The 24,467-nt window shown below is 42.8% G+C and overlaps 1 protein-coding gene across 4 annotated transcripts; it reads left to right on the top strand.

Moving 5' to 3' along the window:
* Positions 1 to 23: 23 nt before the first annotated feature.
* MDH1B (malate dehydrogenase 1B) lies at positions 24 to 24,373 on the top strand. 4 transcript variants are annotated; one of them, XM_027965123.3, is made up of 10 exons: positions 24 to 95; positions 5,455 to 5,567; positions 8,890 to 9,024; positions 9,213 to 9,355; positions 10,944 to 11,440; positions 16,433 to 16,574; positions 17,936 to 18,099; positions 21,025 to 21,164; positions 21,480 to 21,531; positions 23,019 to 24,373. In XM_027965123.3, exons 1-10 carry the CDS (start codon positions 74 to 76, stop codon positions 23,030 to 23,032), a joined length of 1,422 nt encoding a protein of 473 aa, XP_027820924.1. In that variant the 5' UTR covers positions 24 to 73; the 3' UTR covers positions 23,033 to 24,373. The 4 variants fall into 4 exon arrangements, with proteins under 4 accessions (XP_027820924.1, XP_027820923.1, XP_060267233.1 ...); XM_027965122.3 differs by having other exon boundaries at positions 21,480 to 23,074; XM_060411250.1 differs by lacking the exon at positions 24 to 95 and adding an exon at positions 101 to 214 and having other exon boundaries at positions 21,480 to 23,074.
* Positions 24,374 to 24,467: the final 94 nt, after the last annotated feature.

Below are 24,467 nucleotides of genomic sequence, written 5' to 3'. Positions count from 1 at the left end.
GCCGAGTCCTGGGCGGCTTGGTTACCTGGAAACGGTGGAGCCGCGGTCCCAAGCTCAGGGTCCCGGCTTTGCCATGGCCAAATTCGTGCTCGCGGGTGAGTGATACCCCCGTACACCCGCAGATCGCTCAAAACACCGACGACTGCCCACCTCCTGTGGCTGCCCCAGCTTCTATATGGGCCACCCAGGCTTTATTATGCTTTCATTCTAAAAGGTAAATTGAGCAGTGTGTACAAACACTGCCGGAAGCAGGATACAGTGAAGGGAAAGACATCCTTGCCTTCGAGGTGCTCTTGGTCTCACGGGATCCAGTAGCACTTAAACAAACAATTTTGATGGTGCGGTTAACGCAATGAGGGAAATGTGCACAGGGCTCTGAGAAGTGTGACACGAGCTGATTTATGAAAGTTTGAAGTAGGGAGGATATTCCAGAGAAAGGGACAGAGGCTAGAAGTCCCTGGATATGGAGGAAGTGACTGGACCTGCATCAAGAATGGGAGCAGGAGGGCATGAATAGAAACACAAACATAGAGTACTGACTTGTGGACACACCGAGGGAAGAGAGATTGGGACAGGTTGAGAGGGTACCATTGAGGTATACACACTACCATGTGTGAAATAGATAGCTAGTGATTCTTTGTGAGGACCTAGAGGTGGGGATGGGTTGGGGAAGGCTCAAGAAGGAGGGGATATCGCTGATTCATGCTGTACAGCAGTAACCAACACAACATTGCAAAGGAATTATCCTCCAATTAAAAATAAAAAATAATTTTTTTTAAGGCTTAAAAAAAAAGAATGGGAGGAGGAGTCAGATCTTTGCCCTTCAGGGACACCAAGCGAAGGTGTTTGAGCTGTATCTTGAGAACAATGAGGAGTCATTTAAAATTTTTAAGCAGGCGGGTATCTTAATGAGTTTGCATTTTAGGAAATCCACCTTGTCAGCAATGGAGGAGAGAGATTGGAAATGTGGACTGATATCCAGAAAACCACCAAAGAGTGTCTTACTGCAAGAGGCTGTTGTACCTGTCTCCTTTCCTTCTCAGCTAGTTTCTCAAGAGTAGACTGCTCTTCTATCTCCAGGTCTTAAATCTGGTTTCTACTTCTGTCTCCTTTCCAAAATGGCCCTCATCAAAATCACCAATGACTCTTACAGGAGCTGTCTGTCATTGTCTTATTTGACCTCTTGGAAGCGTCAACACAATTGACATCTCCCATCTGCCTGAAACCTATTTCCTTTGTCTCTTTTTTCATTCAGAATAATATTTTTGAGCAATGACTGACTGTATGCTGGGAAGACAGTGGTAAACAAATGTGCAAAGAAGCATTTGTGGTAATGGCCAGGCTAGGTTCTATCAGAGCAGTAGCAGTGGCAGGGAACCTTATTTAGGCAGAGACTTCCTGGAGAAAGGGATTTTTTAATCAGAGTCCGGAAAGATGAGCATAACCTGTCAGAAAGTGAAAGTGAAGTCACTCAGTCGTGTTTGACTCTTTGTGACCCCATGGACACCAGGCTCCTCCGTCCATGGGATTTTCTAGGCAAAAGTACTGGAGTGGGTTGCCATTTCCTTCTCCAGGGAACTTCCCAACCCAGGGATCGAACACAGGTCTCCCACATTGTAGACAGACGCTTTATCATCTGAGCCACTGGGTACTTAACCTGTCAGAGAGGAAGTTATAAGGAAGAGAGTAAATTAGGCATGGGTAGCTGGGAGTAGGGCTGGAATGAGGAGTACTAGTTGAGTAATGATGGAGAATATAAGCAGAAAATTGAAAGATTTAATAGCGTTGAAGCATAGAGTACAAGGAAGGGACTATTATCAGTTGAGGCCACAGTTAGATAATATATCAAAAGATTCTTGTGAGCCATGTTCAGTATTTTAAACTTTATCCAAAGTACCTGGAAGGCTTTTGAAAGGAGATACATAATCAGTGCAAAATACATTGATTCTGTATTTTGTAAATACAGAATCAATGCAAAAGACAATGCAAAATACAAAAATGCAAATATATAATATGCATTTTATCTGTTATTACTACAATGTGAGAAGAAAAAGATTGGTTATCCAGAGTTCAGTGAGATACTGTAGTCCAGGAAGGAGATACTGGTGGCCTTACCTGGAATGGTGGGCAATGGAGTTGGAAAGAACTGAATGGATTGGGGTGATGTTAAGGAGACAGAATCTATAGAACTAGATATTTAATTGGATGGAGGAAGGAAGAGTTAAAATTATTTTCTAGCAGTAGTTTGCATAACTGGGTAGATGGTAAGTCATTGATAAAAAGCAGAAAAGCAGGCTTCATACTGTAGCACTCCTACTACCCTTGAATAACTGGGTGCATGCTTGCTAAGTCACTTCAGTCATGTCCGACTCAGTGCGACCCTATGAACTGTAACCAGGCTTTTCTGTCCGTGGGATTCTCCAGGCAAGAATACTGGAGGGGCTTGCCACGCTCTCCTCCAGGGGACCTTCCCAACCCAAGAATTTAACCCATGTCTCTGGCATTGGCAGGTGGGTTCTTTACTACTAGTGCCACCTGGGAAGCCCAAATAACTGGGTAGATGGACATAACATAAAAGAAGGAGCAGATATAGTGGGGGAGTAGTGGCAAAACTATCATAAACATGCTGAGTGCCTATGAGACATTCAGAAGGAGCTGAAAAAATACAAGAAAGAGCATATAAAGATAGATAAGGAGTTGAAAAAATACAAGCATATAAAGATAGATTTGGAGGAGATTATACAGGAAGAATCATAGAGAATGAAGATAAGATGTCTTGCAGAATGCTAATCTTTTAATGAATTGATAAATGAAAGGAACCTAAAAGTATAATGAGGAGGGGCCAGAGAAGCAGGAAAAGAAACACCTGAAGAATGCCCCCGCCATAGTGGGTATTTTGAGTAGAAGGGAGACAAATGCTACCAAGGGTCAATAAGAAAGGCATCAAAAAGTATCCATTGGATTTAGTGACATGAAGGTCCTTGGTGACCTTCTAAAGAATTATAGGAAAAGTCAGATTGCAGTGGAATGAGAAACAGAAGTGAGGAACTGGGGATGGCAAATGTAAAGAACTGCTTCAAAAAGCTTTAATAGAAAACAGCAGGTAGGAGGCAATAGCTAAAGGGAGTCATTGGCTTTTTATTTCTTCAGTTCAGTTCAGTTCATTTCAGTCGCTCAGTCATATCTGACTCTTTGCGATCCCATGAATCGCAGCACACCAGACCTCCCTGTCCATCCCCATCTCCTGGAGTTCACTCACACTGACGTCCATCGAGTCCGTGATGCCATCCAGCCATCTCATCCTGGGTCATCCCCTTCTCCTCCTGCCCCCAATCTCTCCCAGAATCAGAGGCTTTTCCAATGAGTCAACTCTTCGCATGAGGTGGCCAAAGTACTGGAGCTTCAGCTTTAGCATCATTCCTTCCAAAGAAATCCCAGGGTTGATCTCCTTCAAAATGGACTGGTTGGATCTCCTTGCAGTCCAAGGGACCCTCAAGAGTCTTCTCCAACACCACAGTTCGAACGCATCAATTCTTCGGCACTCAGCCTTCTTCACAGTCCAACTCTCACATCCATGCATGACTACTGGAAAAACCATAGCCTTGACTAGACGGACCTTAGTTGGCAAAGTAGTGTCTCTGCTTTTGAATACACTATCTAGGTTGGTCATAACTTTTCTTCCAAGGAGTAAGCGTCTTTTAATTTCATGGCTGCAGTCACCATCTGCAGTGATTTGGGAGCCCCAGAAAATAAAGTCTGACACTCTTTCTACTGTTTCCCCATCTATTCCCCATGAAGTGATGGGACCAGATGCCATGATCTTCGTTTTCTGAATGTTAGGACAGGAGAAACTTAAATATAATAGGTATATTTAAATATGATGGAAACAGGCCATTAGAAGCAGAGCTAAGATGTTAGAGAGGTAACCAATAGAAGTGGAAAGGGGTGGTGTTCAGATCATAAGTGGTGAGATTAGACCTGGACGGAAGGTAGGACCCCTCTTCCATCAAATAGAAGAAAGAAGGTAAGAATGAGTCTAGATGCAGACAGGCCGATAGGTTTCATGGCAGGAGGTTGAGAGATTTCCCAACTGATGCCTTTTTGTATGATTTGGTTTAGTTTGTGTAAAGCAGAAAGCAGAATTTTCTATCATCTTCTGATATTGCAGAAAAATACTGGAGAGAAGGAAATAGACCAAGTTTGTAACAGTAATTGTAGAGAACAGAAGAGAGAGCTGCTAAGGGAAACAGAGGGATCTCCAGAAAGAGTTGGGAGCCAACTGAGACTCAGTGCACGACTCATGTGTGACTCTTTGTGACCCCATGGACTGCAGCATGCCAGGCTTCCCTGACCATCACCAAATCTCAGAGCTTGCTCAAACTCATGTCCATGAGTTGGTGATGCCAACTGAGACTGGTGACCATGAATTTATAATGACTCTTCTGCTTTGTTCTACCATGTTTATCCAGAGGTGCCAAGTACATGGAACTCAGGCACAGAAAAGGCAGATTATTGAGCTTATCCAGGGTGAGGGCTAATTTGCCAGAAGCACAGTGAGGCAAGAGAATTTAAGACAAGAGCCAGAGAGTGGTCTGAATTCGTGAGCTTTGGATTTGAATTAGACAGGGAAGCTAATAGGGGGAGTTTGAGAGGAGCTGACGACTTAGAAGTCACAAAAAGGTTGAAAAACTGGTGACTGGGAGTAACCAGGGAAGAGTGCCATAGGAAGGGTGCTGCCCTTGGCTCCTGCCCCAGACGTCCATTCAATCCCACCCTCTTTGGTGGCTGTCACTTTCTCTATGTTGATGACTGCAAAACCTATATCCTAAGCCATTACATGAGGCCTGCTCTTCAGATCTGAACATGCAGCTTCCTGGTGGTCATATCCACTCAGATATACTACAGACGTTTCCAACTGCACTTGCCTATAATTGAACCTTCGCACCCACAGTTTCTCTAGTAAGGTCGGGATCACCCTACCCGCGCCAAAAAGGTATCCCAGACTCTTCTCTCTCCCTCCACTTCCGCTTTCCACAGCATTCCTGCCACACATATCAGATCCTCCGGTAATTTTACCACTCCTCCCTTTAAACATTGCCTTTTTGTCGCTACTAATGAGTCATTCATTATTAGCAGTTCATGCTTAATTAGTAACCTGGCAGTCTCTTAGAGGATCTGAGATCTAAAATAGAACTGGAGGAGAATAAATATTCATTAGTCTTTTTTTCCTTTCTACATGTTATAACTTATGATTCTGCTCTCCTATGAAATTCATTTTATTTTGCCATATATATATATAAGAAAAGTCAAAAGTTTGTGTGGTGACAGTTTAAGCTATAATTCTATATAAATTACATTGTAACTGTGTGATTAATTCCATAATTATATAACAAATGCTTGGGACTACATGATTTCCATGTGATGAAAGAAAATATTGCTAATTTGAACTCTTAGGTAGAGCTGATTGCCCGTATTATGCGAAAGCAGAACTTCTGGCAGATTATTTACAAAAGAATCTTCCTGATTTCCGGATACATAAAATTACACAACATCCTGATGTTTGGGAGGTAAGAGGCCTTTATAGTTTGTTAAACTCACGTACACATAAAAGTGTGCTCCGGTTTTATTAAACACTAGCTAGTGTATCAGATAGCTTTCCAGTATTGAATGTTCATGTACTATTGATATTTTGATACTAATAAATCCCTACTTCTTGGGGTGAAAACATTATTCATATTTCTTCCTAGTGCCTAGTAGAACAAATGAGGCCCTAATCAGTAAGTAGAATAAATTTGGCTGTTCTTTTTCCTATAAGAATCCACGGAGCCTGAATGCACTCTTTAACTTTTAATTCTCCTTCATATTGATTTCTAGTGGCATGAGGGACTTGTTTACTTGACACGACCTTCATTTGAATTGAGATGGAAATTTAGGTGAAGGAGTTTCCTTTACTGGGGAGTACTCTTGGGAACAGCATCCTGAGAAAGAATGAAGGTAGCAGAATTGTGCAGTGGGAGAAGTTGAACTGCTGGCAGACTATAGGCCATGGAGTCACAAAGAGTCAAACAGGATTTTGACTTGAAAGCGACTTAGCAGGCATGCACAGCACTGACAGGGAGCTCAGCTGGCCCTTTAGAGGGAACTCTAAAGCTGGTATGACCCTTCAGAGATACCCCCCAAAATCAGCAAGCAGGCCAGGTTTCTATTCTCCGACAGCTAACAGTCACTGGATGTGGGCTGCCCTGGGGAACAGACTTAACCTTAGGCAAAGGAACATCCTTTGGTTGAGATCAATTTCCAGAGAGATACTCAGCACTGAAACATCAGTAGTCAATATACCGGGTGGCAGAGGGCATGAGTGCCTTGGTCACGAAGGAGGAATAGGGACGACATGTGACAGGATTTGCTAGTTCAACAGTTGTGCCTTTTGGATCCACATGCTCCATATAGTAAGTTTCACACTATCTTGGAACAGCTTTTCCAGAATTCTGGTTAACTTTATAAGAAATTGTTGTTGTTCAGTCGCTAAGTCATTTCTGAATCATTGCGACCCCAGGAACTGCAACACAGCAGGCTCCCCTATCCTTCACTGTCTCCCTGAGTTTGCTCAGACTTTTGTCCATTGAGTCGGTGATACCATCCAACCATCTCGTCCTCTGTCAAAGTTTAGTTAAATGACAGTAGCCTCCACTACAGCAGCAGCAGCAGCCTCCACTACACATCTTTTCAGTACCATAACTGACACTCCTCACATTTCTCCTCTTCTATCCTTGGTGGAGCCCCCTCACCCTCTGCAGATGCAGGTGACTTAGTAGGTGTGGTGACTTAGACCTGTATCCTTAGCGGCCCAAGCCCTCGTCTCAATTCCTTTTTCAGGATGTGACTGCTGTGCTTGTCCATTTGCCAAAAAAACTGAGCAAGCTGCTACCAGGGTGTGCAGGTGTCAGTCTCTCAGCTGGTGCCTGCACCTTCGGTGGGCTGTTCCATCCCCTAATCGCACTGCTAGATGGTACCATACATGACAGGGCTAGTGGACCCCCTGGTTACGTGCCCAAAGCCATACATCCTTTCCTTTGCAGTGGGCTTCTTGGTTCAAAGTGATGTTAAGCCGGAACCATGTGGTAGGTTCAGTTCAGTCACTCAGCCATGTCCGACTCTGTGACCCCATGGACTGCAGCAGGCTAGGCTTCCCTGTCCATCACCAATTACCGGAGCTTACCCAAACTCAGGTTAAACATTTTCAAAAGTGTTGAACAGGGTGCTAGCCAAAGTCTTATAAGCAATAAAGGCAGTTCTCTACCCAGAATATATGTTGATTAAAATCGAGATGAATCACTTCTCTTTCCAGGGAAGAGGGATCCCGTGTAATCAGTTTGCCACCAAGAGGCTGGTTGTAGTCTTTGAGGGATAGTGCCATTAACAAGAAATCAGCATTAATGGCAATAGCAATGGCTGTGTTAGCTCTGTTGAGTGATAACTTGTTTTCTTGGGCCGTTGCATAACTTTTTCATGTCTCCATTGTGCCTTCAGCTGTCTAAGTTTTCTTACTGCTGGGGTTGCTTAGTGCTTCTTTCACAGTAGACGTCCTCTGCTGGGCACTGCCCCCTGTCTTCTTTTATTTCAGGATTCTATTATCCCAGTTTCTAGGGGGTCCAGCTCTTTTATAACAGCATGACCTTTAACAACCGTGGCCCAGAAATGAAGCCACACGGGGCTTCTCAGTGATGCTGAGACCCTTCTCACGGCTGCACTCCTTGTCACTCTGGTGAATGTAGTGTCCTCCAGGCCCTTCCAGAGGACACAGTGGGCTAGTGAGTTGCCAGCCCTCCATTGTAACACATCCACTGTAACGAGCCCATTTTTTTCTAAGCTTTTTCATCCCTTCTTCCATGGTCGTTCCTGACAGTTCTGGCATTTCCGTTTTGTTTCATCCTTTCCTCAAAGCTTTGAAGAACCGTCCTAGCAGCGTGTTACACACTCTTCTGAGTGCACCTTTGTCAGGGTGCACTCCTTCATAGAAGAGTGACTCACTCTGACAAACTCTCTCATCCAGGTTTCTGTTCCCCTCCTGATTCAGCTCCCTCGGGGGCCAGTTCTGTACATACTGTCCCAGCTCCTGCCAGAACATCCCCATACCCTGCCTGCTGCTGAAGGCCTTTGAGGTAGAGTCCCTTTCTTCCAGATTCCCAGTACTTCACTGGTGAGCCTAGGTTGCAGCTGGAGGGACCGTGGGGGACTCATCATGGTGAAAACGTCAACAAGGAAAATTGATTTCTAAGATGTTGTTTGTAGGTAGGTAGCCTCATTATGCACACCTCCAAAGGCAAGAATGTTGCCACGTAGTTTATACCCATAGCAATGTTGCGCTCTTTCTCTCTGCAGGTGTTGATGGCCTAGTGTGTGCAAACCAGATAATGATGATTTAAACTTTTTCCTCAGTAAATATTATCAGAAATCCCCAGATAATTTTAGCTCATTAATTCAGTCTAAAAAATATAAACTATACTCACATATTTGGAAAGCCATATCAAGTTTATGTGGCCTTAAGACCAGAGATAGCTCATACAAAAGACCATTTGAGTCAGAAAATTTGGCTTCTATTTTAAGCTAAACACTTGCACTTCAGGTCTGCTCAGGAAAGAGAGCAACGTTCAATACCCTTATTTGGTCGATGAATTTGAAGAATGTTCTTTCTTACTTGACTAATTTGTTACTTAACTCATCACTATTTCTATATTTGTATTTTACAGTTTAAAGATATCTAAATTTTATTATATATACACAGAGGTGGTAAAAAAAAAAAAACTACAATTTTACTGTGTGAACTCCTGAATTGAATTCCAAGACAGATGCAATGTATGACTTCTCATGGACAATATCATTCCATAGGAGTGGCTGAAAGATTTGTGCAAAAAGAATAGGTGGAGTCACAACAAGTCCCCTATCATCTGGAGAGAGCTATTGGATCGTGGAGGAAAGGGTTTGCTTTTGGGAGGATATAACGAGTTCTTAGAACATGCCCAGGTATAAAAATTAAGTTGACTTATCTCTCTAAAACATTATTGATTTATTATTGTATTTTTCAAATGTCTTTCTTTATAAGGTATTCTCTCAGCTCTCTTTTTACTCTATTTGGGTTTGAAACAAGAACTTTCCATTATAGCCATTGTTAGCTATCCTGGTGTTGATTTTTTTTCTTTGCCAATATTTAGCTTTACTATGGTGTCACCTCTAGCATGACGACTGAGTTGATGAAGAGCATTGCTCAAGAAAACCTGGGGACACATATAGAAAAAGAGCTGGAGGAGGAATCCCTGAAAGGTCTTGTTAACCCCTTGCAGGTCTGGATTACCAGGTGGGACCATCAAATCCCAGGATTTGTGAGACTGGCTTTTTATGTTTAGAAAGGAAAAATGATGTGGAATTAATTACATGATGGAAGCATATCTGAATGTCGTTTGAGATTTGTATGTAGTTATAAGACTACTATAGATACACAGTATACATATATGCATATATATCACCTAATATAGCCCCATATATGAGTTCTAGAACTTTCCCGGTGGCTCAGTCCATAAAGAATCTGCCTGCAATGCAGGAGACCTGGGTGTGATCCCTGAGTCGGGAAGATCCCTTGGAGGAGGAAATGGCTACCCACTCCAGTATTCTTGCCTGGAGAATCCCGTGGACAGAGAAGCCTGGTGGGCTACAGTCCATGGGGTTACACAGAGTCGGACATAATTCAGCGACTAAATCACCACCATGAGTTCTAGACTACATATAGTTTTAATGTGTACGCAATATGCATGTAATGCACATATATACTGAATCTAAGAGCAGCTTTATAGCAAAGATATTTACTTTGCATAACTGTCTCCAGCCCTCCTGCCCTCTCTTTGTGTGTCTTATACTGTCTGTCCCCATACCACCCTTCCCTTCCCCTTGCTTCCTTCCTCCCCCGCCCCCCATCTTCCTGACTGCTGCCTTCTTCCTCTCCCACACGTGCTAGCGCTGTCCTCATCCTTGGGTCTTCCTGATGCGCTCATTCTCTGTAACCTCCCCTCCTCTCACTCCCGCCCCTTCTTTCTTTTTCTCTTTCTCACTTTCATCACTCTCGCTCTCAGTGCTGGGTGGACGCATGCAATGTTTGTCAGTGCTTTTCCTCTCTTTCTCTGCACTGTATCTCTCTTTGCCTCTTTTGCTGTCCATCTTACCGCATCTCTCCCTCTCCCTTTCCTTTCCTCACCTCTTAATCTGTCTCTCACACTGCCCTTCTTACTGCCTATGTGTGTATCCTAATATGCAGGCTCAGCTGAAAAATTATTTATTATGAAATATTCCAAATGCTAAAATAACTGAAAATGATGTAATAACCATACATGAACCAAACACCCAGATTTAATATTTCATCTGCTTTAGATATTTTTAAAGGATTAAAATGGTACAGATGCCAGAATGAAAACCAAAAGTGCCCAGGTGTATTCCTGAGTCCCCTAACGATAATGAGGTTGTTAGGGCTCTCATTATCAGCCAAGCTATAGAGTACTCAAATACTGGCTGAATTGTGAGTACAGGTACATGACACCTTGCCTGTGTTCAGCTGAACGAATAACACTTTCACGCTTTCAAACATGAAATTACAGTAACATGACAGTTCTTTTAAATTTTGCTTTCTGCCTATTCTGTTTAATTGGAGAAGCCTTGTAAACAAGTACACTTCTTACCTTGGGATTGTTTTCCGATAACCAAAACAAGAAGTTAGCAGTGAGAAATTTTTGTTTTACTTTTGATTCCTAGCCTTAAAAATATCTGTGCAGCTGTGTATGTCAGTTAAGATACTGATCAAGTATTAACGCACATGCATAAAAATACCTGTTGAGAATAGAGCCTGGAAAGGAGCCGAAGGTTTAACCATTCATAATCTGGTTTTCCGTTTGTATTAGTGCATCATCTCTTGCCTGCTACCATCTAATTCCCATCTTGACAAGTGGCGAAGTGTTTGGACCACAAATGGAAATCAGCATAAACCTATTTGACAGTAAGCACACAGAAGAAAAACTCATAAGCCACAAACAAGAGGCTGAGGATCTGGCGTCACCCTACCTCCAGAGTGTGTCCATCTGCACCCAAGCGGAAGAGGCCTTCCACGGGGCCCACGTGATCATCATCCTGGATGACCACATGGACAAGGAGATATACAGTCTGGAAGACTGCATTCGCAGCAGAGCTCCTCTGTGTCAGCTCTACGGATCCTTGATTGAGAAAAATGCTCATAATTTTGCCAAAATTATTGTGGGAGGGAAAACCTTTGTGAATCTCAAAACAGCGTTGCTTATGAAATACGCCCCAACCTTTGCCCGCAATATTATCGCGGTGGCCTTGGGTGTGGAAGGCCAAGCGAAGGCAGCACTGGCCAGGAAACTGAAAATTACTCCCTCATGTGAGTGAGCTCAAGTTTCCATGTCTAGTTTTTAACAGATATCACAGCAGCAGGTTCCAGGAAGAACCTGTCCCTTCTAAAATCAGTCAGGATATCTGGACTAGAAAGTATGGAGCAGACGCCAAGAATTTCTGATTGTGTGATTTCAGCACTGTGCAAACATCTTAATTGTTGTTGTTCAGTCGTTCAGTTGTGTCCAGCTCTTTTGTGACCCCATGAAATGCAGGCTTCTCTGTCCATCACTATCTCCTTGAGTTTTCTCACTTTCATGTCCATTGAGTCAATGATGCCGTCCAACCATCTCATCTTCTGTCACCCCCTTCTCCTCTTGTCCTCAATCTTTCCCAGCATCAGGGTCTTTTCCAATGAGTCACCTCTTCGCATCAGGTGGCCAAAGTATTGGAACTTCAGCTTTAGCATCAGTCCTTCCAGTGAATATTCAGGGTTGATTTCCTTTAGGATTGACTGGTTTGATCTCCTTAGCTTTTATGACTAGCTGATCTTTTAACATCATTATAAAAATTAAGAAACAAATATTTAAATAATAAGATTCCTATTTTTTTCAAGTAGTAATTTGAAGCTTAATATTCAGTTTTTTTCCCCCATAAGAATAGTTATCTACAGTCATCAGTGTTTTTTAAAAGGTATTCAGAGCTCTGTTAAAATGGTCCTACCCCACTTCCCAGCTATGTGACTTAGGGCAATCGCTTAACCTTACTGTACTTAACTTCCTCACCTGTAAAATCAGGATATGAGTACCACCTACCTCGTAGAATTGATGTCAAGACTCAAAGAGATATCATTTCAAAAGGGCTTGGAGGAGTGCCTGGCACATGGTAATGGTTGGTAAGGTTAGTAAACTTGTTAAGAGGATATGCTATCTCATCAGTTTCTGTTCCTAGTAATGTTTGGGCTGGTAGACTCGAGAATCATAAGAGGATGAGACAGTCAGAAGATGAATTGTGTTTAAAGGGAGCACAGGAGAAGCAGAAAAGGAAAAAAAAAAATGGAGACCAGTTGGGACAAAGAAAGGGAAATGATAGAGGGACAGCAGTTGAAGGGGAGTGGTAGGGAGGAAGCTGGCAGTGACAGTTAAAGTGATGTGAACTAGGTGAGCCTTCTTGGAGAATCATTTCAGGAAAATTCAGATGCCAAGAAGGTAGCGAACATTTTCAGAATTTTCCTTGAGTTCAGTCACACAAAAACCTGTTTCTCAGACCTAGTGTATTGGGATGCTTACTTGGGATGTTTTCCATACAGTTCAGTTCAGTCACTGAGTTGTGTCTGACTCTTTGTGACCCCATAAACTGTAGCACACCAGGCCTCCCTGTCCATCACCAACTCTGGGAGTTCACCCAAACTCATGTCTGTTGAGTCAGTGATGCCATCCAGCCATCTCATCCTCTGTCGCCCCCTTCTCCTGCCTTCAAGTCTTTCCTAGCATCAGGGTCTTTTCCAGTGAGTCAGTTCTTCGCATCAGGTGGCCAAAGTATTGGAGTTTCAGCTTCAACATCATTCCTTCAGATGAACACTCGGGACTTATCTCCTTCAGAATGGACTGGTTGGACCTCCTTGCAGTCCAAGGGACTCTCAAGAGGCTTCTCGAACACCACAGTTCAAAAGCATCAATTCTTCGGTGCTCAGCTTTCTATACAGTCCAACTCTCACATCCATACATGACCACTGGAAAAACCATATCCTTGACTAGGTGGACCTTTGTTGGCAAAGTAATGTCTCTGCTTTTCAATATGCTCTCTAGGTTCAGCATAACTTTTCTTCCAAGGAACAAGCATCTTTTAATCATGGCTACAGTCACCATCTGCAGTGACTTTGGAGCCCCCCAAAATGAAGTCTGCCACTGTTTCCACTGTTTCCTATCTATTTGCCATGAAGTGATGGGACCAGATGCCATGATCTGAGTTTTCTGAATCTTGAGTTTTAAGCCAGCTTTTTCACTCTCTTCGTTCACTTTCATCAAGAGGCTCTTTAGTTCTTCACTTTCTGCCATAAGGGTGGTGTCATCTCTATATCTGACATTATTGATATTTCTCCCGGCAATCTTGATTCCAGCTTGTGCTTCATCTAGCCCAGCATTTCTCATGATGTACTCTGCATATAAGTTAAATAAGCAGGGTGACAGTATATAGCCTTGATGTACTCCTTTCCCAATTTGGAACCAGTCTGTTGTTCATGCCTGGTTCTAACTGTTGCTTCCTGACCTGCCTACAGGCTTCTTAAAAGGCAGGTCAGGTGGTCTGGTATTCCCAGTTCTTTCAGAATTTTCCACAGTTTGTTGTGATCCACACAGTCAAAGGCTTTGGCATAGTCAATAAAGCAGAAATAGATTTTTTTTCTGGAACTCTCTTGCTTTTTTGATGATCCAGCAGATGTTGGCAATTTGATCTCTGGTTCCTCTGCCTTTTCTAAAACCAGTTTGAACATATGGAAATTCACAGTTCACGTACTGTTGAAGCCTGGCTTGGAGAATTTTGAGTATTTTTACTAGTGTGTGAGATGAGTGCAATTGTGCAGTAGTTTGAGCATTCTTTGGCATTGCCTTTCTTTGGAATTGGAATGAAAACTGACCTTTTCCAGTCCTGTGGCCACTGCTGAGTTTTCCAAATTTGCTGACATATTGAGGGCAGCACTTTCACAGCATCATCTTTCAGGATTTGAAACAGCTCAACTGGAATTCCATCACCTCCACTAGCTATGTTCATAGTGATGCTTTCCAAGGCCCACTTGACTTGGCATTCCAGGATATCTGGCTCTAGGTGAGTGGTCATACCATTGTGATTATCCATGTCATGAGATCTTTTTTGTATAGTTCTGTGCATTCTTGCCACCTCTTCTTAATATCTTCTTCTTCTCTTAGGTCCATACCATATCTGTCCTTTTTTGTGCCCATCTTTGCATGAAATGCTCTCTTGGTATCTCTAATTTTCTTGAAGAGATCTCTAGTCTTTCCCATTCTATTGTTTTCCTCTATTGCTTTGCACTGATCACTGAGGAAGGCTTTCTTATCTCTCCTTGCTATTCTTTGGAACTCTGCATTCAAATGGGTATATCTTTTCTTTTCTCCTCTGCTTTTCACTTTGTACAAGTGACAGAAAGTCCACTCAAAGAGACAGAAGTCAGACAGAGAGTGTTTTCTGACATAAGAGTGCAGGGATAGTTCTTATTTCAGGTGTAGCCAGATGCTGGAATTCAAATGATGATGTCAAGCCTGGGTTGTGTTCTCACTTGGCTCATCACTCAGCTCTGCTTTCTGTCACTTTGGTCTGATTCTCAGACTGACTTTCTCTAAAAAGTGGCAAAATGGCCCCTGGCATCATTGTTCAACAACCCTGTGGAGCACAAAAAACAAAACAAACAAACAAAAAAAAAAACCTCTCTTAATTCTTTGTATAAAATCTAGCAGAATATTTTCTCATTGGCTATGCTTGGACCATGTGTTGTTGTCCAGTAGCTAAGTTGTGTCTGAGTCTTTGCAACCCCCTGGACTATAGCACACCAGGCTTCCCTGTCCCTCACTGTCTGCCAGAGTTTGCCCAAGTTCATGTCCATTGAATCTGTGATGCTATCCAACCATCTCATCCTCTGCCACCCTCTTCTTCTTTTGCCTTCAATCTTGGACCATGTGCCCGTCTCCTGATCAGAGATCAGGAGATCTGTTCAACTCTCGTGATCAGAACAGGAGATCAGATCAACTGTTGTGATCAGAAATCTGGAATCTAGGTCTCGTACCCATTGATAGACTTGAGGTATGAGAACAGCTTTACCCAAACCAAATGGGCTGAAATTGGGTAAGGGTACCTTAAATAAAAACCTGTATGCAGTTAAAGAAAAAAAAAAAATAGAGATGTTAGGAGGAAAAAAGCAGATGTCCACTATAATGTTCTCTAGCATAACTTAAGGCATTTAGAACCATAAAGGGCCTTAAAGCTTACAAGAAAAATCCTTTTTTCCTACTGCCTGCCTTTGAACACAACTCTGTAAGAGTGTGGTAGCTGAAACTGCTGGAGCCATTTTTGGACCATGAGGGGAAGGCCAAGACAGTAACATCTTTGAGCTGCTGAACAAACACCAGTGTCACTGCCTACCTCGACTTATTATTTGAGAAAAGTGAACTTCCAGTTAAGCTAAGTCAGAAGGATATTCTGTTACTTGAAGCCAACAGCAAACTTAGCTCATACAGAACAGGGAAGAATTCTATCACCATACTAGAAAGTGGTGTGGAATTTAAGAAATTAAGTTTTTAAGCAAATAAGTTGATAAATCAATAATGCCTTCTTTCCCCTTGGATACATTTGTAAAAAATCCACAATTACTAGAATCGTATTAAAGGCCAATCCCCATTTCTCTCTAACTGCATCCTCTTCTTTTTCTTCGAAGTACGTATCATGTTTTTAGTAGTTATTTTCTCACTCACTCCCCTCCACCCCCAGAATATTGCAGGAATTTGGGCTGATTTGTTTTATTCTGAGCCTCCCATCTAAAAGTACCTCCCACATACAAGCTGATTCAGTAACTCTGTGGATTAAGATGTTCCTCGGGGATCCTCTTATTTCAACACCCACATATTGCAGGAAATGAACGCCATGCGGGGAGTTAAGTGACTTGCCCAAATTTTCATTCTAGTCTAGAATCAAGGACTCACTGTCAGAATCAAAGCAGATATTAAAAAAAAAAAATGCTCTTCATGGCAAGCAGAGTGGTGACGTTAGGACCACAGCAGGGGTTTCATTTTCAGTAGCAGTTTCACTCAGGGAGCATTTCAGTGTCTCCTGAGTTCAGTCATATGCCCACACCACCCACAACAAGAATGGCCAAAGCCTGGTGATTAAGGAGATGATCCATATCATTTGCAGAGTTTTAGGGAGCGTAAATTTGTCTGTTTTTAGAAGACCAATTGTAAAACAAGCACACAAACAGAAAGGCTGCAGGCCATTTTTTATGTTATAGTATTTTTAAATTTTCATTTCTTCACAGGCATCAAAGATGTGATCATTTGGGGTAATATTAGTGGAAATAACTACGTTGATCTGAGAAAAGCCAAGGTTTACAGATATGAGAGCGCTATTTGGGGACCTCCGCACTATTCACGCCCTGTTTTAAGCCTGCTTTTTGATCGGTATGGTATCTCTTTAAGTGAAGTATTTTAACAAGATTGAATAAACATATAATAATTGTTATAATCTTTTAAAAATCATCTTAGAAATCTGTGTACAAAAATAACCTGACATTGTTCACACTCGGCCTCATTTACGCTTTCTATTGAAGAAGTAAAGAAAATTCCACAGAATTTCAACCAGTCAGACTCCACTTCCAATTTATTTGATTTTGGAATTATGAATTTTTATATTTCAGATCATCCTTAAAGTGGTTCACATATTCCATTAATGTTATTGCTAAAGCAAAGGCAGAGATATGTGTTCAAATCAAAACTAGTTGATTTAGAGAATCAGGAATTTCGAGAATTAGGAATTCTGGTGGGCAGGTCCAGGCCAAGCTGGGTGCTCAGTCTCAGGAGAGACAGAATTGAGACGCACTAAGAAGCCTTATCTGTGGAGGCAAGCCACCTGGGTTGGAATTCTCATCCAGTCACTTGTTAGCTGTGTGACTTTAGAGAAGTAACTTAGTGTCTCTGTGCCCCGATTTTCCCGTGGGCCAACTGGAAACGGTAACAGAGTACAGGCCTTACAGAGTTCCTGAAAAGATGAAATGGATTAAGACAGGCAAGGCCCTCAGAACTGTGCCTGTCATAGTCAGCACCACCATCACAGAAAGAGTATGGGAAGAAGTAGAGGGAGGGACGCATTTGGAACTTTTTTCTAAACTTCGCAGTACTTTCCACATGCAGTGCTTGCATGTCGTAGCACATGCATTTCATCACCCCTTTCTTCCCTTCCCTTCCTTCACCCATGCCTAGAAGCTGTGTCCTTTTGTGTCCTCCACCTTCTTGGAGTACAGTTCCTGCGGTTCCACTGAATGGCTCCCTGGCGGGGCCAGCATCTCCTGGAGCTGTTGCACTGGCTCAGCAGGGACGGCCTTCTCAGGCTTGTTCTAGTCCAGCCGGACTATTCCCTGAGTTTTTAAACTTCAGATTAGAAAAGCTTAAGAATTCCTTACTTCCCAATATGAGGAAGTCAGCATTTCATGATACTTTATTTAAAATGAAAGGTACCCCTGGCTCCAGTAGCCTCTACATAGAATCCATTGTTTGTGATGAAACTGCTCTTGCAGCCTTTGGCCCTTCTTCTGTGTTCATATTCATTTTATCATGGTTTTAGTTTAAAGCTTTAGGCCTCCTTTCTGCCCTGTTTCATTACTTGACTCTTTATGGGACTGAAGAAGTTTGAAGAGGGATTCAGGAAGTCATATTTCTGTTTTGTGGAGGTGATTTCTTGTGTTTAGATGCACTGACCCAGGGACCGTTCTTTTTCATTCCTAGTCCTTTCTCCATTGTAAAATGGTTTCCTTCTGTCCTCACAGGGATTGGGTAAACAGAGAGTTTGTGGCAAGTCTTAAAACGCTGACCGCCACAGGAAGACAATTTGGAGGCATGTTAGCTGCACACAGTATAGCCACTACGCTGAAATACTGGTGCCATGGCTCACCCCCTGGGGAGATTGTGTCTCTAGGGGTATTGAGCGAAGGTAAATCTGGTTTTTTCATATCTTACGATGACTAAACACCTCAGTGTATGCCTTGTGCTCCTACTTTTGTGTCCTCGCCTGTCTACCTCTTTCCAGGTTCTGTGAGCTATCTGAATGTTCACGATTCCATAATCATGCACACTCGTCCATTCAGCAATGCCACAGTAGTTCGTGTGTATGTGCTGGGAACACACACAGGGAGAAGGCCTGGCTTCTGCCTTTTAGGAAACTCACAGCAGAGAAAAGGAGAGTCACATATGTCAATGAAATCATTCCGTTGAGTTTTTCTCACTGTTTCCCAGCTGAGGAAGGGAAAGCAAGCTCAGTTTTCAATAGGCAGCAGGAAGAATCAAGACAGGCATCATAAAGGAGGGGACACTTCAGAAGTGTCACCTGCAAGTGTGAGTCATATTTCCCTGACAGACAAGTATGGGAAAATCACCTGGGTGCAGGAGCCGCAGGAGCAAAGACACAGATCCAAGATAAAAAGGGCACAGCTCTTTGGGTACCAGGCAGCAACAGGAATGTGGAAAGCTTGCTCTCCATCCGCAAAAGATGGGTATATATTTTTATATCCTTACTATTTTAATCCACTAAAAACTATACAGAGCACTTCTGTGTTTAAAATATAGGAAAGAAAGAATAGCTGATGCTCTACCTAGAGCGTAGGCTCTACCTAGAGTATCTCTTACCTTACACCTTTCCATTCTCCCTGAGCAAAGCCCATTCATTCCCAAAGCTCCAGGCCTAGGTCTCACTGCTGAGCCCTGCCCTGTCAAACATTGCCAGCTGGATGTCATGTTGTCACTTCAAACTGACATACACCAAATTAAACCTATTGTCTTGCTCCCCAATGTGATCCACCTCTTGTATCCTTTATGTTACTAATGGAACCGTGATTCTTCCCATTGTTTCAGTGACTATGGTGCAGCTCAAGGAAGTCTCCCCAAATCCTGCTAGTCTGAATTCATGTCTGTATTTCTGTACTCACATAGCATGTGTTCCTCTATCAGAGAGGATATCACAGCCTGCCTTTATGGATGGGCTCTTAGCCTCATATGTCCTCTCCATTAGAGTTCATCTTCCCTGGTGGCTTAGAGGGTATAGCATCTGCCCGCAGTGTGGGAGACCCGGGTTCAATCCCTGAGTTGGAAAGATCCCTGGAGAAGGAAATGGCAACCCACTCCAGTACTCTTGCCTGGAAAATCCCATGGATGGAGGAGCCTGGGAGGCTGCAGTCCATGGGGTCGCAAAGAGTCGGACACGACTGAGTGACTTCACTTTCACTCTGAGGGCAGGGCCTTGGCTGGGTCTTCTTGTTGCTCCTTCATGGGTAGACGCTCAAAGAGTCTTGTTCAATTAAAGTGAAACTGCACTAACCCATCATGTGAATTCAAATCACTGTGTTACCTTTTTAGTGAATTAGGCATTTAAAACCTCACCTTTTTTTTTTTGTAAAAAGTTTAATTAGGAAGTCCCTGGTGTAATTAGAGAAGTGGTTAGTACTCCATGCTTCCATTGCAGGGGGCATGGGTTTGAACCCTAGTCAGGGAACTAAGATTCCACATGGCCAAAAGTTTAGTTAATCTCTATAGGAATTCATCAATAAGTGCTCGATGCTGGGGGCAAGTGAGGTGAGAAGCAAGTGATCATTGTGTCCCTTAGATGGTACCGCATATATAAGCTCCCTCTGCAGTATTCTTGGGCTTCCCTGGTGGCTCAGACAGTAAAGAATCCACCTGCAATGCGAGAGACCTGGACTCAATCCCTGGATTGGGAAGATCCCCTGGAAGAGGGTATGGCAACCCACTGCAGTATTCTTGCCTGGAGAATCTCCATGGACAGAGGAGCCTGGTGGGCTACAGTCCATGGGGTCACACAGAGTCGGACATGACTAAGCACAGCATAGCACAGTGTGTATATGTCCATCCTAATTTATCCCGTCCTCCTAATTTATCCCTCCCCTCTTTCTCTTTGGTAACCATGAGTTGTTTTCTATGTATGTGGATCTAGTCTGTTTTGTAAATAAGCTCATTTGTATCCATTTTTTAATATTTCACATATAAGTGATACCATATGGTATTTATCTTTGTCTTAGTATGATGATCTCTAGGTCCATCCGTATTACCATAAATGGCATTATTTCATTCTTTTTTATGAGTGAGTAGCACTTCATTATAATATGTTAACGCATCTTCTTTATCCGGTCATCTATCAATGGATGTTTAGGTTACTTCTACATCTTGGCTATTGTAAATAGTACTATGAATTTGGAATGCATATATCTTTTCAAATTAGAGTTTTCTCCACAAACATGCCCAGGGGTGGGATTACAGGATCGCATGGTAACTTTACTTTTAGTTTTTTAGGGAACCTCCACACTGTTCTCCATAGTGACAACATTTTTGATGGCTAGAATGGTGTGAATAATTTTCCTACTTGATTGAGGCATGAAAACAGGAGGCATTTTATCTGAAGGTTGCTCAGTTAGTAATAAACATTATCAATCTTTTTATTTGGAGCACATTTAAACTGGGAACTGGCACTGAGAAAATCACCAGCTCTCCTTCCCAGTGCTCGCTCCATGGCTCTGTGATTGCGGTCGTAGGTTGGAAGAGCAAAGGCCAGATTGGACAAGTGTCTGGGGCTCAGGGGCTACCTAGAGGCCCAAGGAAAACTAAGGAAGCAGACGAAAAGAATCCAGACAAGGTGGGAGAGAAGGACTGCATTAGTCCCCAAGGCAGGGGCAGGCCATCTGAACCCAGCAGGGATGAAAGGGATAAAGAGGGAACAGCAGAAGTGTAAGTCCACTATTATCATTAAAAACCATGTCATTAAAAGCTATGTCTGTCCTTCTCTACAGTGTCACCAGGAAGCTTTATTTATCTGAGTGCTTTTGTCTTGCTTTGTATTTGTTCCTTGCAGGCCAGTTTGGTATTCCTAAAGGGATTGTCTTTTCTATGCCTGTGAAATTTGAGAATGGAACTTGGGTGGTTCTTACAGATCTCAAAAATACAGAAATAAGTCAACAAGTAATGACCAGAATGGCAAATGATCTAATTCAGGTAATGTCAGAATAGCCACAAGGAAACTGACTTTAATAATGGCCTTAAATGGATTCCCCTAGATCAAGGCATACATTGTTTTACTGTGGTTTCAATTTGCTTCTTATTCCTAGGAACAATAGAAGGCCATAAAAGTTTGGAGAAATCAGCAGAAGATCACTACTTATTTGGTTGTGTAATTTCTAATATGTTAAAGATAGTAGTTGGTTACTTAAATATCCGGAATCAAAGTACATTTCTAGTAAAGAATGATTAGGTTACTAATGTGATCATTTAATTCTCTGATTACAAAATTTTTGCAAAATTTTTCCACAGGAGCAACTTGTTGCACTTGGAGAGTTGGCAAATTTTCAGCCATGTCAATCAGGTAATCTATTAGATATGATATTTTATAGGGCTGCTATTAAAATAGTATTAAAATATGTGTTAAAACAAAATCACTATTTAATATAAATAAATGTAATCCATATTTCATCACTTTTCAGGTAAATTATTGACAAAATAAACTATAAGTTTAGTATATCCTTTGAAATAAAGTATCTGATAAGAATGCTAAAGAAATCACACCTTAAATTTCTTTTTGCTTTTGCTTACTTATTTTCGGCTATGCTGGGTCTTTGTGCTGTGTGTGGGCTACTCTCTAGATGCGGTATTAGGCTTCTCATTGCAGTGGCTTCTCTTGTTGTGGAGCACAGGCTCTAGGCTTGCAGGCTGCAGTAGCTGTGGCACATAAGCTCAGTGGTTATGATGCACGGGCTTAGTTGCCTCAGCATGTGGAATCTTCCTGGACCAGGGATCAAACCCATGTCCCCTGCACTGGCAGGCAGATTCTTATCCACTATGCCACCAAGGAAGCCCAAGAAATCACATCTTAATGCCACTCTTCCCTATTCCCTTATAAACTTTGTGTATTGTTGTTCTTCAGTCACTAAGCCATGTCCATGTGACCCCATAGTCTATAGCCCACCAGGCTCCTCTGTCCATGGAATCTTACAGGCAAGAATGCCAGAGTGGGTTGCCATTTCCTTCTCCAGGGTGTCTTCCCAACCCAGGGACCAAACCCAAGTCTCCTATGTTGGCAGGCAGATTCTAACCATATATGTTAGCTTCCTAGAGCTGCCGTAGCAAAGTACCGCACATGGGTGGCTTGAAACAATAGAACTTTATTCTCTCACAGTCCTGGAGACCAGGAGACCTAAATCGAGGTGTCAGCAAGGCCACATGCTCTCTCTGAAGGCTCTAGGAAAGAATTCGTCCATGCCTCTTTTACCTTCTGGTGGCGATGATTGGCATTCTTGGCTTGTAGCTGCTTCATAGCAGTCTCGGCCATTGTCTTCCCAAGTCTGTCTTCCCTCTGTGTGTGCCTGTTTCCAGATCTCTCTTGGGAAGAACATCAGTCATTGCCTTGACTGTTGTTCAGTCCCTCAATCGCGTCAGACTCTGAGATCCCATGAACTGCAGCACGCCAGGCTTGCCCGTTCTTCACCATCTCCGGGAGTTTGCTCAAATTCATGTCCATTGAGTCAGTGATGCCATCCAACCATCTCCTCATCTGTAGTCCCCTTCTCCTCCTGCCCTCCTCCCAGCATTGCCTTGGGAGCCCATCTTAATCCAGTCTGACCCCATCTTAACTTGATTATATCTGCTAAAACTGTATTTCCAAGAAGGTCACATTTGCTGATACCAGGGATCAGGAATTCAACATATCTTTTTGTATATTTGTGAAACTCACAATACTTACAGTTACCTTTAGGTAACGTTAAAAAATAACTTTCAATAAGCTTAGTTTTCTTATTGATATTTTCTCTAATTGTAAACTCACAAGGAAGTGTTCTCATCTTTCTTTCCTTACAGAAAACCTCATCTGAAATATGAAAATACCAAAATAAATAAATGCTTACTCTAAGAAAGAGCTTTCATCAAGTGTCTTCTGAGAGCTCAACATCCCTTCCTTCAATCATTGTTGATGGAGTGTCAACCATCAGCCAGTGCTAGGAGTTAGAAATATGGGGGTGGATAAGATAGACCCATTCTTGCCTTCATCAAGGATCATAATTACACCAAGGGCTATAGCTGTAGTGAATCTCAGCATGAGAAGTACAGTGTGCTATGAGAGCATATGCCCAGGGATGTGATCAAAGAAGCTGACACAGGAAAGCGTACATCAGCGTGTTGGAAAAACTGCAAAAAATACCTTGTGTGGCCAAAGCCTAACAAGATGAAGCTGAGAGAGCGAGTGGAGAAGGGCAGATGAGAGTTGCACAGGCTTCTGGGTGAAGAATGACCCAATCACATTGTGATCAGTTTGGAAAACATACTGGAACCAAGGCGAGACTGTTTGCAGAAGACTGGTATCAGGAGGGTAGCAGAGTGACACAAGGAAGGGATGATTACAGCTAAGGCTGAAGGCTGTAGACTTTTGAAAGACATTTAGGAAGCAGACTTATCAAGACTTGATTATGGATTGGCTCTAGGGAATCTCAGAAGACTGACTTCTTTTGGTTAAATAACTGGGTGGGTTTTATCAATATGGGGAAAAAAATGGTAGAGGAAGATTATTTGAGAAAGACAGAGAGTGTGTGTGTGTGTGTGTGTGCCTGTGTGTGTTTGTGTGTGTGCCTGTGTGTGTGTGCCTGTGTTTGTGTGTATGCCTGTGTGTGTTTGTGTGTGTGTTTGTGTGTGTGTGTGCCTGTGTGTGTGCCTGTGTGTGTTTGTGTGTGTGCGCCTGTGTGTGCTTGTGCGTGTGTGTGCCTCTGTGTGTGTGTGCCTGTGTGTGTGAGCCTGTGTGTGTTTGTGTGTGTGTGCCTGTGTGTGCTTGTGTGTATGTGCCTGTGTGTGTGCTTGTGCGTGTGTGTGCCTGTGTGTGTGCGTGTGCCTGTGTGTGTTTGTGTGTGTGTGCCCGTGTGTGCTTGTGTGTGTGTGCCTGTGTGTGCCTGTGTGTTTGTGTGTGTGTGCCTGTGTGTGCTTGTGTGTGTGTGCCTGTGTGTGTGCACCTGTTTGTGTTTGTGTGTGTGCCTGTGTGTGCTTGTGTGTGTGTTTGTGTGTGTGTGCCTGTGTGTGTGTGCGTGTGCTTGTGTGTGTTTGTGTATGTGTGCTTGCGTGTGTGTGCATGTGCTTGTGTGTGTGTGTGTGTGTGTGTGTGTGTGTGTGTTAGGTGGGAGAGGATGTGCGGTGCCAGGGTACAGGAGGAATAAACTTAGTTGCTTACATTTTGTTTTTTCCTTTAATCTTTGTATTAGTTGCTTACATTTTGATTCTGAAATACCTGTGGGGGTATCTCAAATAGATGCAACAGATAAGAGA

Source organism: Ovis aries, chromosome 2, assembly GCF_016772045.2.
Source record: "Ovis aries strain OAR_USU_Benz2616 breed Rambouillet chromosome 2, ARS-UI_Ramb_v3.0, whole genome shotgun sequence".
NCBI classification, from domain to species: Eukaryota; Metazoa; Chordata; class Mammalia; order Artiodactyla; family Bovidae; genus Ovis; species Ovis aries.
Note: the sequence above shows the minus strand (reverse complement) of the source record. Positions and strands in the feature narration are given on the sequence as shown.